Source organism: Gopherus flavomarginatus, chromosome 2, assembly GCF_025201925.1.
Source record: "Gopherus flavomarginatus isolate rGopFla2 chromosome 2, rGopFla2.mat.asm, whole genome shotgun sequence".
Classification (NCBI taxonomy): domain Eukaryota; kingdom Metazoa; phylum Chordata; order Testudines; family Testudinidae; genus Gopherus; species Gopherus flavomarginatus.
This window is the reverse complement of record NC_066618.1, coordinates 84541807-84559372: the sequence shown is the minus strand read 5'-3', so window position 1 is coordinate 84559372 and position 17566 is coordinate 84541807. Positions and strand designations below refer to the sequence as shown.

The 17566-nt window shown below is 41.3% G+C and overlaps 2 protein-coding genes across 9 annotated transcripts in view; one reads left to right on the top strand and one right to left on the bottom strand.

Annotated features, from left to right (window-relative positions):
* The window catches only part of ULK4 (unc-51 like kinase 4), a 440534-nt gene extending 436714 nt beyond the window's left edge, over positions 1-3820 (top strand). For all 7 annotated transcript variants that reach the window (XM_050937890.1, XM_050937889.1, XM_050937888.1 and 4 more), the window contains 2 exons: positions 433-521; positions 2946-3820. In XM_050937890.1, the coding sequence (XP_050793847.1) occupies positions 433-521; positions 2946-3009 (153 nt within the window). In that variant the 3' untranslated portion in view covers positions 3010-3820. The remainder of the gene's footprint in view (positions 1-432; positions 522-2945) is intronic.
* Positions 3821-7066: 3246 nt separating this feature from the next.
* Positions 7067-17566, bottom strand: part of CTNNB1 (catenin beta 1) — a 32638-nt gene continuing 22138 nt past the window's right edge. Inside the window, exons 3-16 of one of the 2 annotated variants that reach the window (XM_050937965.1) lie at positions 17058-17285; positions 16589-16842; positions 16258-16496; positions 15971-16172; positions 15518-15662; positions 14805-14908; positions 14390-14728; positions 13735-13893; positions 12892-13011; positions 12200-12350; positions 12001-12122; positions 9062-9122; positions 8096-8315; positions 7067-7819 (exon numbers count right to left, since the gene is read on the bottom strand). In XM_050937965.1, the coding sequence (XP_050793922.1) occupies positions 8107-8315; positions 9062-9122; positions 12001-12122; positions 12200-12350; positions 12892-13011; positions 13735-13893; positions 14390-14728; positions 14805-14908; positions 15518-15662; positions 15971-16172; positions 16258-16496; positions 16589-16842; positions 17058-17285 (2333 nt within the window). In that variant the 3' untranslated portion in view covers positions 7067-7819; positions 8096-8106. The remainder of the gene's footprint in view (positions 7820-8095; positions 8316-9061; positions 9123-12000; positions 12123-12199; positions 12351-12891; positions 13012-13734; positions 13894-14389; positions 14729-14804; positions 14909-15517; positions 15663-15970; positions 16173-16257; positions 16497-16588; positions 16843-17057; positions 17286-17566) is intronic. The other variant, XM_050937966.1, reaches the window with a different exon arrangement.

The window sequence follows — 17566 nt, the reverse complement described above, 5'->3', positions numbered from 1 at the left end:
TGATTGATACAAGGCTGACTGTTCATTTTCCCCTCAAGTGGGGAAAAAAATGATTTTGTCCTGAAATTTTCCCTGACGTTCAAAATAAATGGATATGCTCTTACTTGCATTGATAGTAAAAATGAAAACCAGTTACTCAGGGTTAGTGGACTATGATCTGTGAATTTTCACACATGCAGGGATACAGAACAAGAATGAATCTTGTTTAAGACACTTCAGACATTCTGCAATTAAAATCCAATCTTGTTCAGTAAAGGAGTTTACTTTTGTTGGGTCTCTGTAATGTCACATTCCATTTCAAACTGTAACAATTGCTATAACTTGTTTCTGTCCTCCTCCCTGCTTTCTCCCCCCCCACCCCCCAAAAAAAAAAAAAGACAAGGAAGAATTGCTCACTAAGCCTTTGATAACTGTTCTCTCTTTTCATTCCAGGTAACTTCAAACAAGAAGCACTCTGAGAGCCTGAAGACTGATGGTGACAGTCTTATCCACATTCTAGAGAGACTGGCCCAAACTGCCAGGTGAGTTCCCTCGGGCTTTCAGGAATTTCCAGGGCTGAGAGCACGCACCTCCCCTTTTGTCTGAGATGGTCTCCTCTTGTAATCGCCTCATGTGTACTACAAGCTTCTCCTGTTACTAGCCCTCCCTCCCGTATACTCCTGTCCTCAAAACTCCCTTTATTCAAAGCTTTTTTGCTTTTTTTGTTGCTGTTGTTGAGGTGTACTTTGATCCCAGATGTGGCTAGGCCATAGCTCTGTCACACAATCTTTTTTTCTTTTTGTTAACAGCTCACCTCTTCATAACCAGATACTGGTTTATTGTTCCCCTGTACAGTGTACTGGCAGCACAACATGGCTTTGTGCCCTTTCTCAAAGTAATGGTGGTGGTAAAAGCAAAATCCTTTCAAATGCACAGCTGAGGACAAGAAATATTCTTCTAAGAATGCCGGCTGTCTTTCAGCTAAGGCTTAAAACTGAGGTCCTGACTGCTTCTGAAAAGTGCCTTGGCGTTCTTTGTAAGGATAGAAGTGTTAATCCCAGTGGCTGGTCAAATCTCAACACTACCTACCTAATTCCCCTTGCACTCTCAAATGGACATGTTTTTGTTCTCTTCTCCTTAAAACATTGTTCACTGCTGCTGTGAACTGCTAGGCTGCATTTCACTGCTGGCTGAAATGGTTCCCATGTAAAGTTTATAGATGATTTTTTGTGATGCTTCAAGAATCTTCCTGGTGTCCTTTGTGCATATAAATGCAAGCTTTGTATGAGTCAATGTTGTAGGCTCTGTTTAAGGCGTGGAGTTATGAAAATTGGCCTCTCAACTCTATTGTAGAGTAAGTTGTATTATTTTTTGGAAGGGAGATGTTTGGGGAAATGTAACAACCACTGGTACCGTGATGGAGGGGTTTGTGAAGTTGTGGGATAGAAGTGGTGTGGAGAAGGAAACAGAACTTACCATAAATCAAGTTTTCAGAAATCTGCTGCCCCTCTTAGGTATTCAAGTGCTGAGTTGCATTTCCTATTAGCAACTACATTACCAGGGTGAAATAAAATGGCAACTCCCCCTAAAAGAGTCACTAGTGCCATCAGCTAAAGAGACAGTCAAAAAAAGCTAACAATGTTGGGAATCATTAAGAAAGAAAGGGATAAATAATAAGACAGAAAATATCATATTGCCTCTATATAAATCCATGGTACGCCCACATCTTGAATACTGCGTGCAGATGTGGTTGCCCCATCTCAAAAAAGATATATTGGAATTGGAAAATGTTCAGAAAAGAGCAACAAAAATTATTAAGGTATGGAATGGCTGCCATATGAGGAGAGATTAATAAAACTGGGATTTTTCAGCTTGGAAAAGAGACAACTAACGGGGGATGTGATAGAGGTCTATAAAATCATGACTGGTGTGGAGAAAGTAAATAAGGAAGTGTTATTTACTCTTCATAACACAGGAACTGGGGGGCACCAAATGAAATTAGTAGGGAGCAGGTTTAAAACAAACAAAAGGAAGTATTTTTTTACACAACGCAGTGAACCTGTGGAACTCTTTGCCATGGGGATGTTGTAAAGGCCAAGACTATAACAGGATTCAAAAGAGAACTAGATAAATTCATGGAGGATAGCTCTATCAATGGCTATTAGCCAGGATGGACAGAGATTGTGTCCCTAGCCTGTTTGCCAGAAGCTGGGAATGGGCGACAGGGGATGGATCACTTGACGATTACCTGTTCTGTTCATTCCCTCTGAAGCACCTGGCATTGACCACTGTTGGAAGACAGGATACTGGGCAAGATGGAGCTTTGGTCTGACCCAGTATGGCCGTTCTTATGTTCTAAGGTCAAGGTAGCCCATAGCTGCAGTAACTTTCACTAGGCCAGCAGTGCTTTGTGTGGGGTGAACACCCAATCAGTGGTTGGAGGACTATTAGCAGACAAGAGAGGTAGCTAACCACTGCACTCCCTGATAGAGGCAGTGAACTGGGTCTGAAATGTGCAGCACTATGTACAGCAAGGACAAATCTGCCTTTCCTGTAGCAGGTTAAAAAAAAAAAAAATGCTTCAGCAGCACTGCCTCCGACAGACTCACTCTACCCCACAAGGAAAGTGCATGTGGAAAGATGACAAAAATGTGAGGCATTTTACCACCAAACTATTGAAGAAAATGTAATAATTACATCTTCCCTTTTTCAGAGTGAGACTTAGCAAGGCACCAAGGAAGCAGTTGTGTAAACATGAACTCAAGGGATCACACTGATATGTGTGACTTGCTACATGTTGAAATATCCATAGTATCCTAACAGGAAACTGGTTTAGTTATCCAAAGTGGATTCCCTCATCAGGCACTTTCCAGCACAAGTGAAAAGTCTCATGTGTAGGACAACTACAGAATTTAGATGAGGTGTTTTACCTTGAAGATTACTATCTTTGTTTTCTTCTTTCCCAGCTCCCATGCCGATATTGCTGTTGCTTCCTTGGCTTTTGAAATCCTTAGAACAGTTGGACGCTAAAAGATCAAGGCTGCCAGATCAATCATCACTCCACAGTCCTGACTGAATGCACAAAACACTGGCATGGTGAATTCCTCAGTCTTGTTTTAGGATATTTATGAATGAGTGTTGTAGTCTGAATTTGATAAGAAATCTAACGTGTGTATTTACTTTCTTATCTGTATAAGAATAAGGAAAAACGGGGGGAAAAGAATGAGCATTTGTCCATTATCTTGCTTAAATTAGCACAACCTATGGTTTGAGGGGATTTTTTAAGTTTCCTACAGCCATGTATTGAAGAATATAAATTAGAAAAATTCCATTTCTTTCACAAATATGTTTAGGGGAGAAGCATTTTTCCTTCCACCTGAATTGTATATTTTCCAAGAATGTCTCAGCTGATCATCCTCATTTGACACATCACCCATAACAATCTGTAGAATACTTTTGCACATGTAAAATTTTCTGAAGTGCTTTGCAAATGTTAATGACTCAATCTGAAAACACTGCAGGGAGTTGGTATCATCCCCATTGACAGATGGAAAATGAGGATTACCAAATGTCCCACAGAACGTCTGGGATGGAGCCAGGAACAGAACCCAAATCTTCTGACACCTAGTCATGTAGTTTAAAGGCAATTTGCAAAACCAAATAGTGTTCTGGTTAAAAGGGTACAATAAATGACTTTGCACTTCTATAGCACAGTGATTTCTGGTTAATTATTGCCCTATAAACAACTCAACTTGTGGCACTTTTCTTAAACTATTTTGATGTATATTCCAGACTCTGTTTTGACTATAAGGAAAATGTTAATTAAAAAATTTCAAACTGAGACAGACCAAGCTACCTCTAGTAGATGATTTCTTTGAATGTTCTCCCTCACTCTCCTACTTAATTCTTCCACAGAGTTGTGCTTGTTTTGACATATTTGCCACAGTAGTGATTGTAACCAATTACAAAGTTAGCATTAATTTCACAGGAGGGTTAAATGCCTACTCTGACATTTGCCTGCAAAAGTAAAGCAGTAGGATAGCTACTGAATTTAGATGAGACATTGAAGCTTGATAGTAATTATTTTTACTTTTCATTAGCAGATCTCATAGTGACTGTTTCTTGGGCTTTGAAATTTTCTGAGTTGGACATGGAAAGATCAGTGCTAACAGAACAAGTATCACACCGTCCACATTGAAATCACTTTTTTTAAATTAACATCTTGTTTACAAGGGCAGGAAAAGTTAAGAATATTGCATAAGTCACTAGATTTGTTTTTAGTCTAGTTCCTATTTAAGTGACTGGAAGTCCTTCTTCAAAGGTACATGGTGACTATTGACAGACTAAGTAGCCATAGTGCTTCACTGGTCTATGTTAAAGGAAGTTGCCATTCCCAATGCCTCCCTCAGGGGTATCCTTAAGTACATTTTAAGCCCAGCCTTGGGTTCTAAATGACAGGTATGCATGCCCTAGCATGGTGTCCTGACATGTATTGGTTGCATTAAATGCCTAGCATTTGAAAAAATGGACTTGACTTGTTAGGTCCCTCTTATGTTTCACTTGGCAGCCCCAGTAAATCAGTTGCACTAAGGTTTTTTTAACTTTGCTATTTTAGATGGGTATTAAAAGATTCTATAGAAAAGGTTATTTTCAAGCCATCTGATCAGACCTTACGATAATGTACACTGGGATCAAAGGAATGGCTTTTTTCATCTCAGAATCAAATTTGAGTTTTTACTGTTGAAGACTGCACTAGATGCTCCCAACCACAGGTAAGATTGAAACTGTTTGGATATGTTATCCTAAATAAAAAGGAGGATAATTGTGAGAGGAAGTGGCCTATTTTGTTAAAAACAAAAACCTTAGAATAGTGACAGTTAAGGTTGCATCACTGCATGCAGCCAAAACTGTCAAAGCTTGGACATAGGCAGTTTGAAAGTGGAAAACTAATTATGTGGATGTTACACACCCTCTTGAACAGATACTTCATCAAGGTTTTTGCATTAAGCAGTAACCTCAGCAGGGTGAAGGCAGAATTGGTGTCAGTTTATGGGGGATGTTACAGTCCTGTGTGCTGATCTATAATTGATATCTAAAAAAGCCACATAGTGTTGGGTTGCTTAAAAAAAAAAATGTAAATTGGCATTGGGAGCTGGCAAGAGATGTCTTATGAGTATATTAGCAGTAAGGGGCTAAGACTCCTACATTCCTTCCCGTATTTCCATAGTTTTGGAGCAAGTCCTGCTGCAACCTTAAATGCAGCTAGCTAGGTGGATGCCCCAGCTCCTTTTCTTTTTTTTTTTTTAAATACACCTTTAGCATACCACAGGGGCTGGCTTGCCACCCTCAGGGCAACTGTAGTTACCAGGAATCAGAAATTGTGACATTGAAACATAGCCTGACCCCCTGCAGGGGGTAAATGGTAGTAACAATCTTCAGTAAGTTGTCTAATGTTTTACCTCTGCTTAAAAGTTGCCAACAGCACCCCTCCATATTTCATTGCAGTCAATTGGAGGAAATCTTTTCAAAATAGTCCTGCAATACCAGCATGTCTGCCTACTAGTGTGTCCCTTTCCTGAGAGTGGATAAATTATACATCTCAACCTACCAGTAGGTGACAGCTGCTCTCTTGTCTAAGTCTAGCTCTTTAAGTCCTTCTCAAACAAAAAGTGGTCACAAACATCCCCTTTGTTTAACGCCTCCTTGGTATGTTACCCCTGAAAAAAAAAAAAGTTAACATTTCTTTCTAAAGTTAGGACTTTTTTAAGCCATTCCTCAGTTTAGGTCAGCTCCAGACTAGGGGTTGAAACCATGCAAACCCTTTATCTTAGACTTGGCCCTGATGTATGGGATTGCTAATCCCTTGTCATTTTACATGCTTTTAGGGGCTAGTAATTAACTGCACCCATCCAATCAAAAGCAGGCTTACTACCAGTACAACTCTAGCTTTATTTAAAGCAAAAAGAGTAGAGCATGCAGCAGTTTACACTTAACTCACTTGTAGGGGAGGATGCACACCCTTAGTCAACACTAAAACTGACAAATGGGTTTATGAACACTGGTGCTAAAGTAAGATCTGATCCATCTTGCTCAAGCTACACCGTTAAGAGGGGTATTTAGGTGTAAAATGTTTTGCTGACTCCACAGTGGGAAGGGGGAAAAAATGTACATATTTGGAAGGGGGGTATCTTCATGTATGTGCTGTAGCTGGGAGTGGTGCCTGATTGTGAGAATTGCCACAATAGCAAAGCTGTGGGCTGATGCATCAGTTATGAAAATATTTCAGAAAAGATGTTTTAACTCACCATCTTTGTTTGAAAAATTTTACAGACAGGTTTAAGTTAAGTTTTTATTAGGAAAAAAAGTTTAGTGACGCAAGCTCCACCATAAGGGGAAGCAAATATCTAAATTCAGATCAAGGCAGAGGCATAATTAGGACACATCTCTTCCCTTACGAGAACACATGCTCTAGCATTCAGTTAATAATGCTGAGGAAAAATTAATATCCCTCTTAGATGATACTTGCTTCTTGGTGTAGGTAGTCTATATTTCTCTGAAAACAGTGCAAAAGTGGCAAAGCTAGCTTTTAGTCACAGACCAAAATGTTTGTGGGGCTGGTCTTTAAATTTAGGCGATGGATGCTGGCTCAGTTCACTTAGCAGCATTGTGTCTTCGTAACACACAGCACATGAAGAATTGCAGATTCCATTTGCCAGAGCAAAGCAATTAAAAAGCCAGACTAAAGCCAGGGGTGACTGGATACTTGTTTCAGGGTTGATGCTGGTGTTAGTGTTACAGCATATACAGGTATCAAGATCTGATGCAATTGTGCAGTGGTAGGTTAAAAACTTTCAGGGGAGTATTGCAAATAGTTTGCTTAGTCACCCTATACTAATTCAGTCAGCAGCACACAGATTTCCTCTAAAGTGAGCAGACTATTGAAGTTACTTTGTAAACTAAGGGTAACATGGCATAAAATCAGTCAAAAATGAAGTAGTCAAATTGCTGCATAAGTTAGTTTTGTAGGGAAAAACCATGCAGCTATAAGTTATGTATTTCCCATTTCAAATAAATGGAGACAGGCGAGTGAATTAAAAGTTTACTTTAATTCTTAACCATTTTATAACTGCTTTTGCTCATGAAGCATCTGTATCACAGCAGGCTACAATAACTTTGGGATAAAAGGCAACTGGTAAACTGTCCAATACATGGTTCCAAACAAACAGTTCTTACTGGCCCCTACCCAGACACATCCCAGATAAAGTTTTTGATCAAAAACATGAAATAGATCCACCTGCTTATTTTAAGCATATTAAAAGGAAACTAATTGGACCATTTCTATTTCTCTATTTTATACAAAAAGGCTACACAGTTACACTTTATTCAGAATACAATTAGTGATTATGAATTAGTGTTCTACACCATTACTCAAATTCTTAAAAGTTAGAAACTGCTGTAGCATATTCACTATAACTTAACACTACAAGAGACTTAAAAAACCCTACCAGTTACAGCAAAAAGAAAGAAGTCTACTTTCAAAGCAAGCAAGGTCAGTACCATTACAGAAGTTAAAAAAATTTAACAAGCAAGGCTAAGGTTTGATAAATTCCATCTTGATTCTTTCTTGTGCATTCTTCGTTTCTGAGTCACTCCCAAAATCCATTTGAATTATTACTCCTCGACCAAAAAGGACCAGAACAAAAAGTTTACTTCAATTGTTCCCATAGGAAACTCAGCTTGGTTAGTGTGTCAGGCACTTTCTGAGATACTAGCCCACCCCTCGAGCCCTCTCAGCAACTCTACAGGCCAATCACAATGCAAGTTCATTCAGACGAAACAGCTGTGTAGGAAGAAAAACAAAGAACTGTCAGTGCTATAGAGTTATTTGCCCACATGTGAAGACCGCATAAAAGCTGGAGAACAAGACACTGAAGTTAGTCACTTCCACACTTCACAGCAGGAGTCAGTTCAAGTGCACAGAAAGTATGAGCTTCAAGATACTCAAAGTTCAGTATTTTAAGAAGAGCTGGACCCATTTAAGCCATTCCCTCCCTGCCAACCAAGTCCTCAGTTCAGAAGATTGTTTTATTCCAAGTTTTGAGTTTGAGCTTCTTACCTAAGGACGATTTACAGGTCAGTATCGAACCAGGCCAACTGATTACTGTCACCTGGAGGCAGCCCATCCATAAGATCCTGGGCATGTCCCAGATCTGGCAGCCCATCAACTGGGTAGTCAGCACCAGGGTGGTGGCCACCCATTTCATGCTCCATCATAGGGTCCATACCCAAGGCATCCTGACCATATCCGCCAGAGTGGAAAGAACGGTAGCTAGGATCTAAGAGTTAAGGGTGGCAGAGGGGAGGAAAAAAAAGCAGAATGTTAACAGATGTTAGATGCATCAAAAGCTGCAAATATCAGGGTGAGAAGATAGTTGTAGCCTTCTAGTTCAGCCAAGCTGAACACAATTTATTGCTTGGTCTAATAGCTATCTGACTGTATGAGACAGCCTTTCAGTATGGCTCTGCAGATCAAGCTTACTGCAGTCAAAAGCATGAACAAATTCCAGCCAAGCCGTTAGTCGGCATAAACAGTACTGAAACCCAACACAGCAATACTGCAAGAGAACAAGCCTGCTAACTGCAGATTTGCTTCTTATGTGGCTAGTCAAAATGGTTTATAATCCTTAAAACGGACATGATGATAGTGTTCTGATAGTCTACAGATTTGGAGTACAAGCACACTTCGTTTTAAAGGAAAACTGCAGTTTAATTCATATTTAGAATAAATGGGAAAGTTCAGAAATACTCTTCATTGAGAAGCTCATTGAGACTTTGCAGCACAAGGACCACCAATTTCTGTTTAAGAGAACAGAACTCCCAATGAATCAGATCTAGAATGTTGCAGAGCTAATTACTTGCTATTCAGGATGGCAGTTTCCCATCTTACTGCCAATTTGAAGTATTGAAGCCAGTTGAGAAAAGCAAATCGCATCTCCTGTATTACTTGCAGTTCTCCTTTAAGGGCACTGAATTTAGCCAGGCTTAAGTTTATTAGGAAGTGAGAGAAATGGAACAGACATACCATCTGGACGGTATCCAAGAGGCTCTCCCTGGGCACCAATATCAAGTCCAAGATCTGCAGTCTAAAAGGTGGTGTGGAGAGCAAGAAAGGCAGGCAAGTTTGAATTATTTTTTTTTAGTGACAGGCTTTCATCCATCAGTTGTACCACATGAAGGCATTTATTTTAGACCCAATCTTTAGGTTTTCTAGAGTTTTCCAAAATTGACATCACTAAGCTGGATTTCAGACACTCCTGTGTTTACCACAAATCCTGCAGCAAAGCTTTGCTTAGAACCAGAAAACAAGCCCTATAATTTGAGGGCCATCTAAGGGCTTGTCTATGCTATGGAGTTAGTGGCATAACAGCAACTCCCATAGCATAGATGCACACTACAGCAATAGAAAAAAAAAGATTCTTCCATTCTATAGCAACTTCATCTCCCTGAGCAACAGTGCCTGGGTCAAAACAAGAAAGCCAAGGTTGATGGAAGCAAGGTCTACACTGGGATTTAGGCTGGCATAATTGTTTTACATCCCATAGCAACATAGCTAAAATCAACTTAAGTACAGACCATGCTGAAGATAAACCTTTAACAGCCAAAATGTGACCACCTATGAATAATACACACTATAGCAGAATGCAATGACCTGCAGATTTGATAGCATTTGGTTACAGAAGGCCTACAAACAAGAGGTTTACTACTTTAATGAACAAGTAGTAATTTAGTGGTCAAAGCCAGAGGTTCTCAAACAGTGGTCTGTGGACCACCATTGGTCGCTGAGCTCCATTCAGGTGGTCTGTGGATAGTTCCCTCTAAGTGTGCACCTAGGTGTCTGCACATGAGGGAATGAAAGGCCACCCACCTAATTAGTGGAGCCATGCAGGTGTCACTCCACGAATTAGGTGCCTGGACCCTGGAGAAGATGCACATGCAAGGGGAGGGTGGTGGCCGGGGGGGAGGGGAGTAGGGGGCAGTGGAGGAATTAAAGACATGAAGAGCGACGGTGGCCAGAGAAAGTTGACTTCCTCAGCTCCACAGCTGCAGCTGCTGGAGAGAGCAAGAGCAAGACACACACCCCCTCCTTCCCAACCCCAGCCCAGGGGGGGGGAAGAGGGCATATCCATTGCATTAGAAAGGTAAGACTACCGATATTAAAAAAGATATGAGTTGTAGGCTTATTTGTATAAACAAGAAGTTTTTTTATAGCGCTTTTATCCAAAGCTCTTTACAATCATTAGCTAGCAGTATAAACAGCATTTGGAAAGATCATTAAGTGGTCTGCTGAGACCCTCAGAAATTTTCAAGTGGGCCCGGGGGCAGGGGGGGCAGGAGGGGCATGCGGCAGCACTTGAGAACCACTGGTCTAAGCCATAATAAAAAGAGAAAGTCTTCTTTTGGGCAGAACCATTTAAAGAACTGTTCAACTTCTTCAGGACCACCCATGCTCCCCTATCCTTGAACAGTCAAGGCTGCTTCAGATTGTGTGCAATATACATACACAACCCCGCCCCCACCCCCCTTGGGGCCAGGTATCAAAAATCATTGGAATTATATCTAGAAACTACTCATTTGAAACCCCAGATATGCAAGTAGATCACGAAATGTCTAAGACGATGCAAGCAGGTTTCTCTATTTCTTTATGGCTTGTGGACTCTTGTGCCAATCCCAGATGCTTTTGTTTTGCTTATAACCTTTAAGCTGGACCTCAAGAAACTATTATTGATGCTTAACTGTTGATCTTTTTAAATCTAGCAATAGCTTAAATTCTCAGAAGTATTTAAACAACAAAATTAATTTTTTTTGTAAGAACAAAATTGGATGTGTCCCCCCAAGAGGTTTGTGCACGTTTAATTAGCTGGTGGCAACAGCTGATTGCCTTTTTCTTCTGAGCTCTTCCCCAGAAGGGGGGGTGAAAGGGCTTGAGGGTACCCCACAGGAAGGAATTCCGAAGTGTACCACCCTGGGTTCTCAATGGGGTTTTGCAGTTGGGTGGTGGCAGCATCTACCAATCCAAGGTCAGAGAAAAGCTGTAACCTTGAACGTTTAATACAAGCCTGTAGTGGCAAGTACTAATTTTTAAGAGTCCTTGCAGGCCCCCACCTTCTGCACATGAAGTGCTACAGTGGGGAAAATCAGCCTTAGCAGCAGCAAAAGCCATGAAGAATCTCAAAATAGGGAACTTTAACTTGCCACCTCACTTGTTCAGAACAAGCCTTTAAAATAGAGAAGGTGTGGGTGATACTGTTCTATTTGAAACAATATTCATGTGAAATGTGGTACTGAGACAGCACTCATCTCAGTCCTCTGAAAGTGAATAATCCAGAGGAACTAAAGCCACCAGTTTTAAGACAAGAACTACAGCTACACTGCACAATTTAAATCTGGTAGTTAATGTAACTAAAATGCCCTGCCCCTAAGAAGAGGAAATAAAAAAAAGTATGCCCAGCATGGCCAAATTGTTGTAGTTTGTACAGTTGGCAGCAGCAGTTTTTGCCAAGAAGTTACTTGACCTAAACCACAAAGTAGAATAGACCAAGAAGGGAATTACATAACTGGTAAAGATTTTTTACAAAAATATACCGAGGCCTTTAGAATCATCTGGCCTGACAATATCCCTTCAAGGTATACCTAGGGAAGCAAAGACTGAGTCAGTTTCATTAGTGTTTCTCAAAAGCAACAGACAAGGGAGTGATAATTTCAGCTGTGGGGGAGCAGGGGTGAACCACCACACACACACACAGGGTCACCATAGTATACATATGTAAGCCTTTCCTCTTTGGGAAAGAAAAAACCTGCTCTTGGATGTGCTGTGCTCAGACAGGGGAAATGAAGCCTGGTCCTGAACAGTCTAGAAGCCTCTCCAGTAGTGAAAGGGAGAAAAAAAGATCTGATGGCATCAGGAAGATCACATAGGAGTGAAGCTTTTATAGGATTAGGAACAAAATGACACTAACTCACCTCATTCCAAGCCATTGGTTCAGTTCTGAAGAGAGAGCTCGTCAACTCAACTGAAAGCCGTTTCTTGTAATCTTGTGGTTTGTCCTCAGACATTCTGAACAGCACTGCAGCTGCATATGTTGCTATTGAAAGCAAGCAATAGATTTTAGTGAGCCCTTGTCATCGCAGTGATTAAGCTTTCCTATTTTTCTTCACTTACCAACACCTTCATTTCTAGAGTGAAGCAGTTCTGTTAGAGGAGCAGTTGCTCCCTCGGCTTCAATGGCTTCAGCTGCCTCCTTATCTTGAGCCAGTTCACAGAGTACTCCTGCAGCTACTCTCTGGATATTCTCAATGGGAGAATACAGCAACTATAAACCACACAAGTATGTCAAAGTAAGTGTTTGGGCTTTGATGATCATGCCATTTTGAGGACAGCTACAGAACTAGAGAGACTAGAGGTAATGACTTATTAGTGTTACTAATCAAAGGGGTCTAACAAATTTGATAAGCCAGTCTCCTTTCCCCAGCAGTAAGTAGTTAGTTTAATATCAATACTGAGCTAAATCTTTACAAGGATGAGGTACAAGCTGTCTTTAGCAGACTGCAAGAGGGAGCAAGTTCCAGAGCCAAAGTTCACTTCGAGGAGGTGAGCCAGGCAACAGAACAAAGTGAGTATTCTGGCAGAAGGCAGCCACCATGCCACCCTAATTGAAGGCCTCATGATGTATCTGGTTCCCTGTTAGAAAATGATCCCAGGACTCCTGACTGAGTCACCCAGGCAACTGATTTGGGCTCATTCAGTATAATGCTGAACTGATAGGACATTTTTAATGTTGGATCTGGCCCAAGGCTTTTTTCAAGCCAGGAAGACAACTCTCAAACGCAGGCATTTCAAAAGATATCACTTACCTGCACAAATAGTGGAATGGTATTTAGACCCCTGATTACAATTCGATTGTGAACATCTCGTGCAAGAATATGAAGGGCTCCAGTACAGCCTTCAACTATCTCCTCCATACGCACACCCTCCTACAGGGAAATATACAAAGGCATAGTACTGCACTTTTGAGAAGGAAACCATTTTAAACTGTTAGGATATTGAGCTTGTGCATTAATTCCCTTATCTTGGTAGATAGTGACAGAGGGCAGGGGGAAGAGAATAGGTATATACAAAGCCTCTGTAACTTGAAGATTCTCTGACCATTAGAAGTGTTTTTGTGCACTCAAGTCATACACAAGTCAGTTATTCAATGTTTCAGATTCACTTTGGTGCATGGTGTGTGCATAGTTCTGGTAAGACAAGATTGTCTTCCAACAAACCAGAATTAGGGATACCACCTGCTGCTCAACAATCTCTACTCTTCCCCCAATTAGGGAATAGGTGCATTGTCTACTCCTAATAACCTTACACTGAGGTCTCTTGCTCAGTAAAAATGAATTAAACTGGCTCTCCCAGACTCCCCATGGATCCAATATTGGAGAGCCTCAGCTTTAGGGTAGACTGTCTGGACAGGGGGTGTGAGTAGGTACATGGACACTTATCCAGATTTGTCCAAAATGCTAATTGGACTGCAGAAATTAGGTGCTCGTAACAGACTAATAGTGAATGTTAAGATTAATTTACAGCGAGTCATTAAGATTGCAGAAAACCCCATTTTCTGCTATGCCTAGACATTTAAGCAGCATGCCTTGACTTCTAAGAGGGAAGCATCCCCAACAATGTCTTATTTTGCAACTCTCTCAACAACATACCACAAACTGCTGTTGTGTTCCACCCATAGATGTGCGACGCTGGGTGTCCTGATGTGCTCTAACCAGCAACTGAACTAGCCTTGGAATGGCACCTTGTTCACGCAGGGGTGCATGATTGGCTGGACAGAGAGCAAGATTGCGGATCAAACCAACAGTAGCCTGCAATTGGAAAGAAAAAATTTACTGCGGTTAGTCTTAATTCTGACATTGCAGGGATTTGCTTGCTACAAGAGCTAGCTTCAAGCTGTTAAAGGCCTTGTCTACACTGCCACTTACAGCACTGAAACTCTTTGCTCAGGGGGTGTTAGACACCTGAGCAATGCAAGTTTCAGCACTGTAAAGTGGCAGTGTAGATAGTGCTCCAGCCCTGGCAGTTATTCCCCTCGCAGAAGTGGTTTTATTACAGCACTGGGAGAGCTCTCCCAGCACTGGAGCAGTGATGTCATCCGTGTAGACATTCCCTAAGGTTAGTCTTCCCACCCATCCTAGACATGGGTTACCTGGATGTTCTACTGTAGCTTACCTTGAAGGCATAATATTCAAAGCAATCTCAAAACTCAAGTGTCAATTACACCACATTTTACTAATATATTGTTCATTTCACTAAACATGTTACTAGAGATTCAACAAGTGCCATCTTAAAATTTATGTTTACCTTGATCAGGGGCCAGTGAGATGGCGGGTGTAAGAGTTTAACCACCACTGGAAGTCCATAGTGAAGACGTACTGCATTTTGTGCCATCTCAGCTTCCTGATGTCTGCTAGTGAGGTGACGAAGTGCACAGATAGCAGGTTCTGTGATGTCTTCCCTGTCACCAGCCCGAAGAACAGTGCGCACAAGAGCCTCAATACCACCAACTTGGCATACCATCATCTTGTTCTTATAGTTGTTGCAGGTGAGGTTAGAAAGGATACCAGCTGCACAGGTTACAACATTGATATCATCTGACCCCAGAAGCTGAACAAGGGTTCCAAGAAGACCTTCCATGCCCTCCTGTACACAGGGAAAGAGTGTTGTAAATCAACAGCAAGTGTTGCTTGTGTTCTTGATCCCTAGCAAAACCACTTACCTGTTTAGTTGCAGCATCTGAAAGATTTCTGAGAGTCCAAAGACAGTTCTGAACAAGCCGTTGGCTTGGATCTGTAAGGTGGAGTCCCAAAGCCTGCATCCCACCTAGAACAAGATGCAAGTTAATGCTTCAGTGTTAAGCCTGCAGCCTTTCAGAGGCAGTAGTTCTCTAGATCCTGATCTTGCAAAGGGCTGAGATGGAAAGCACCTTCAAATCCACCTGAATTTAAGGAGGTCATGGAAGGCACTCAGACTTTTCAAAGTATCTTCTACCTCTAGTGTTGTCATAATAAAGACTCCTATACTGCAACAGTGAAGAGTTTGCCACAAGTCTTCAGTCTCTCTAAGCAGTGTCCATATACTTAACTGTAAGTCTTCAGCCACTAATTCTGGCAAATGAACTCTTAGCATATAGTATGTTATGACAACTGCTCAGTCATTTAATTGTATGACATTTGTCTTGTGAATGGGGGGAAAATCAAAGCTATACAGTGGTCTACTAGTATTCAACTATGTTGGTGGCTCTTACAAGAGAGCTACATCTCTAGTCTAAGCCACTAATTTCTAGGGAGACGTATTTACACATTTAGTTTGTGTAATTCTCTTTCTAAAACATCATCAATTCATAATCCTTGTGGGGTGGCATGTATTGGTACTAGAGTACAATACACACATGCAGCCATTAGCATGGGTACAGCTAATCTTGACACTTACCAGCTTCAACAATAGCAGGTTTGTTACTAGAGCAGACTGAGAGCACCTTCAGCACTCTACTTGTGGTCCACAGTAGTTTCTCATATGTGTAGGTCCTCATTATGTTTACTAGAGCCTGGGGTCCACCACTAGCCAGAATGATCAACTGCAAAGGAAGTTTTATTTAAGATGAAAGTTGACCACTTCTTTCCATTGTCATTCATTCAGTCTCCACATGCATGGGCAATAACCTGGATGGCTAGTGGCCGTTAGATGGCCTCAAAGTGTTTGTCACCCTTGCTGAAGCAATCTCATTGTTAGCTGGCCTCTCTTTTCAACTCTAGATGTGGTTGGTTCCTACATGTGAAGGGAGATGTATCCTCCATAATGACATTAGTGTCATATGTCTGACAGCCCAGAGACTGACCATTAATAGTGAATCTGCTCATGAAAGAGTTGGATGCATTCATTTACCTTGCTTTCTTGATTGCCATAAGCTAAAATCTGAAGGCAATCTGTTGTGATGGCCAAGAATTTAACATTTGTCTTGTTGAGCAAGGCAACCATTTTCTGCAGCCCACCAGCTAGACGGACAGCCATTTTGGCACCTTCTTGATGCAACAGGAGGTTGTGCAGAGTAGTTATAGCATAGAACAGCACGGAGTCCACTGGGGAACTAAAAAAAACCAACACAAAGGAAGTGAGCACCTACACCTATCAGTATTAAATACAGGTGAGTGTTGCAATGATACACCACATACCCAAGCATTTTAACTAGAGCAGGAATGCCTCCCGATTTGAAGATGGCCAACAATCCTTCACGGTGATGCGAGAGGTTGTGTAGTGTGCCTGCAGTGCAACGGGCTGTTTCCACATCATTTGTATTTTGCATGGTACGCACAATAGCAGATACCATTTGAGGAGAGCGCATGATTGCATGGCGGGAGGCTTCCTTTTTGGACAACTGATGAACCATAACTGCAGCCTTGTTCACTACCACCTATATGAAGTATGAAGCAAGCTTTTAGTTTTAGCTAGTCATTAAGGACACCTTGCAAATTGGCTACATTACACTAGAGCACACACATATACCTGGTCCTCATCATTCAACAATTTGGTCAGTTCTGGGATGGCACGAGTTGCAAGTTCTGCATCATCTTGATAATTTATCAAGTTAACGACAGCGTGTTTTAACATCTGGGATGGCTCAGCCAGGCGCTGCACATTAGTTGGATGAGCAGCATCAAACTGTGTGGAAGGGATCTGCATGCCTTCATCCAGTGTTTCAGGGAACATGGCTGCACGCACTCTCTGTGCTCTAGTCATTGCATACTGTCCATCAATGTCTGAAACAGAGGTAAGATTTGATTTAATGGACTTTGCTTAATTCTATAAACTTAAATATTAAGTTGGCTAATTGATGTCCCTTGTCTTGTTAGACTTCCTCCTCTTTATATGCTAGTTATCTGTCCAGTCTTAAGCAATCTTGATTTCACTAGATGAGTGTCAGTTTGCAAGTCATTCAAACAAGTTAATGTAACAGAATGGAAAGTTTCCTTACCAGCTACTTGTTCTTGGGTAAAGGACTGAGAGAAACCCTGCTCCCACTCATACAAAACTTGGGTGGTGTCAACATCGTCCTCTTCAGGATTCCCCTTGCCACTCAGAGAGGGAGCTGTTGTTGTGGCACCAGAGTGGATACCAGAGTCAAGATAGGATTGCTGCTGCCAGTGGCTGACTGCTGCTTTTCTATCTGGCTCCATTGCCATATCCAATTCCATCAAGTCCGCTGCAAGAAGTAAGTGTTGAATATGTAGATTACTTGTTTATTAGGCAATTTTAGTCCTAATAAGATGCAGCATGAATTGTAACAACTTTGAATTTATTAGAAAAAGCTGAAACAGTTGCTTCAAAGTATGAGGTTTTAAACTTTATGCCAGTTCAGTTACCTGGAGACCCAAGCAGAACATTAAGCAGAAAAATGCAATCCAACAGAACCAGGCAATAAAACTCTTGTTGAGGCATCCAGGACATATAGGGATTCATTCACCAGTCTTGTGCCTTTTTGGT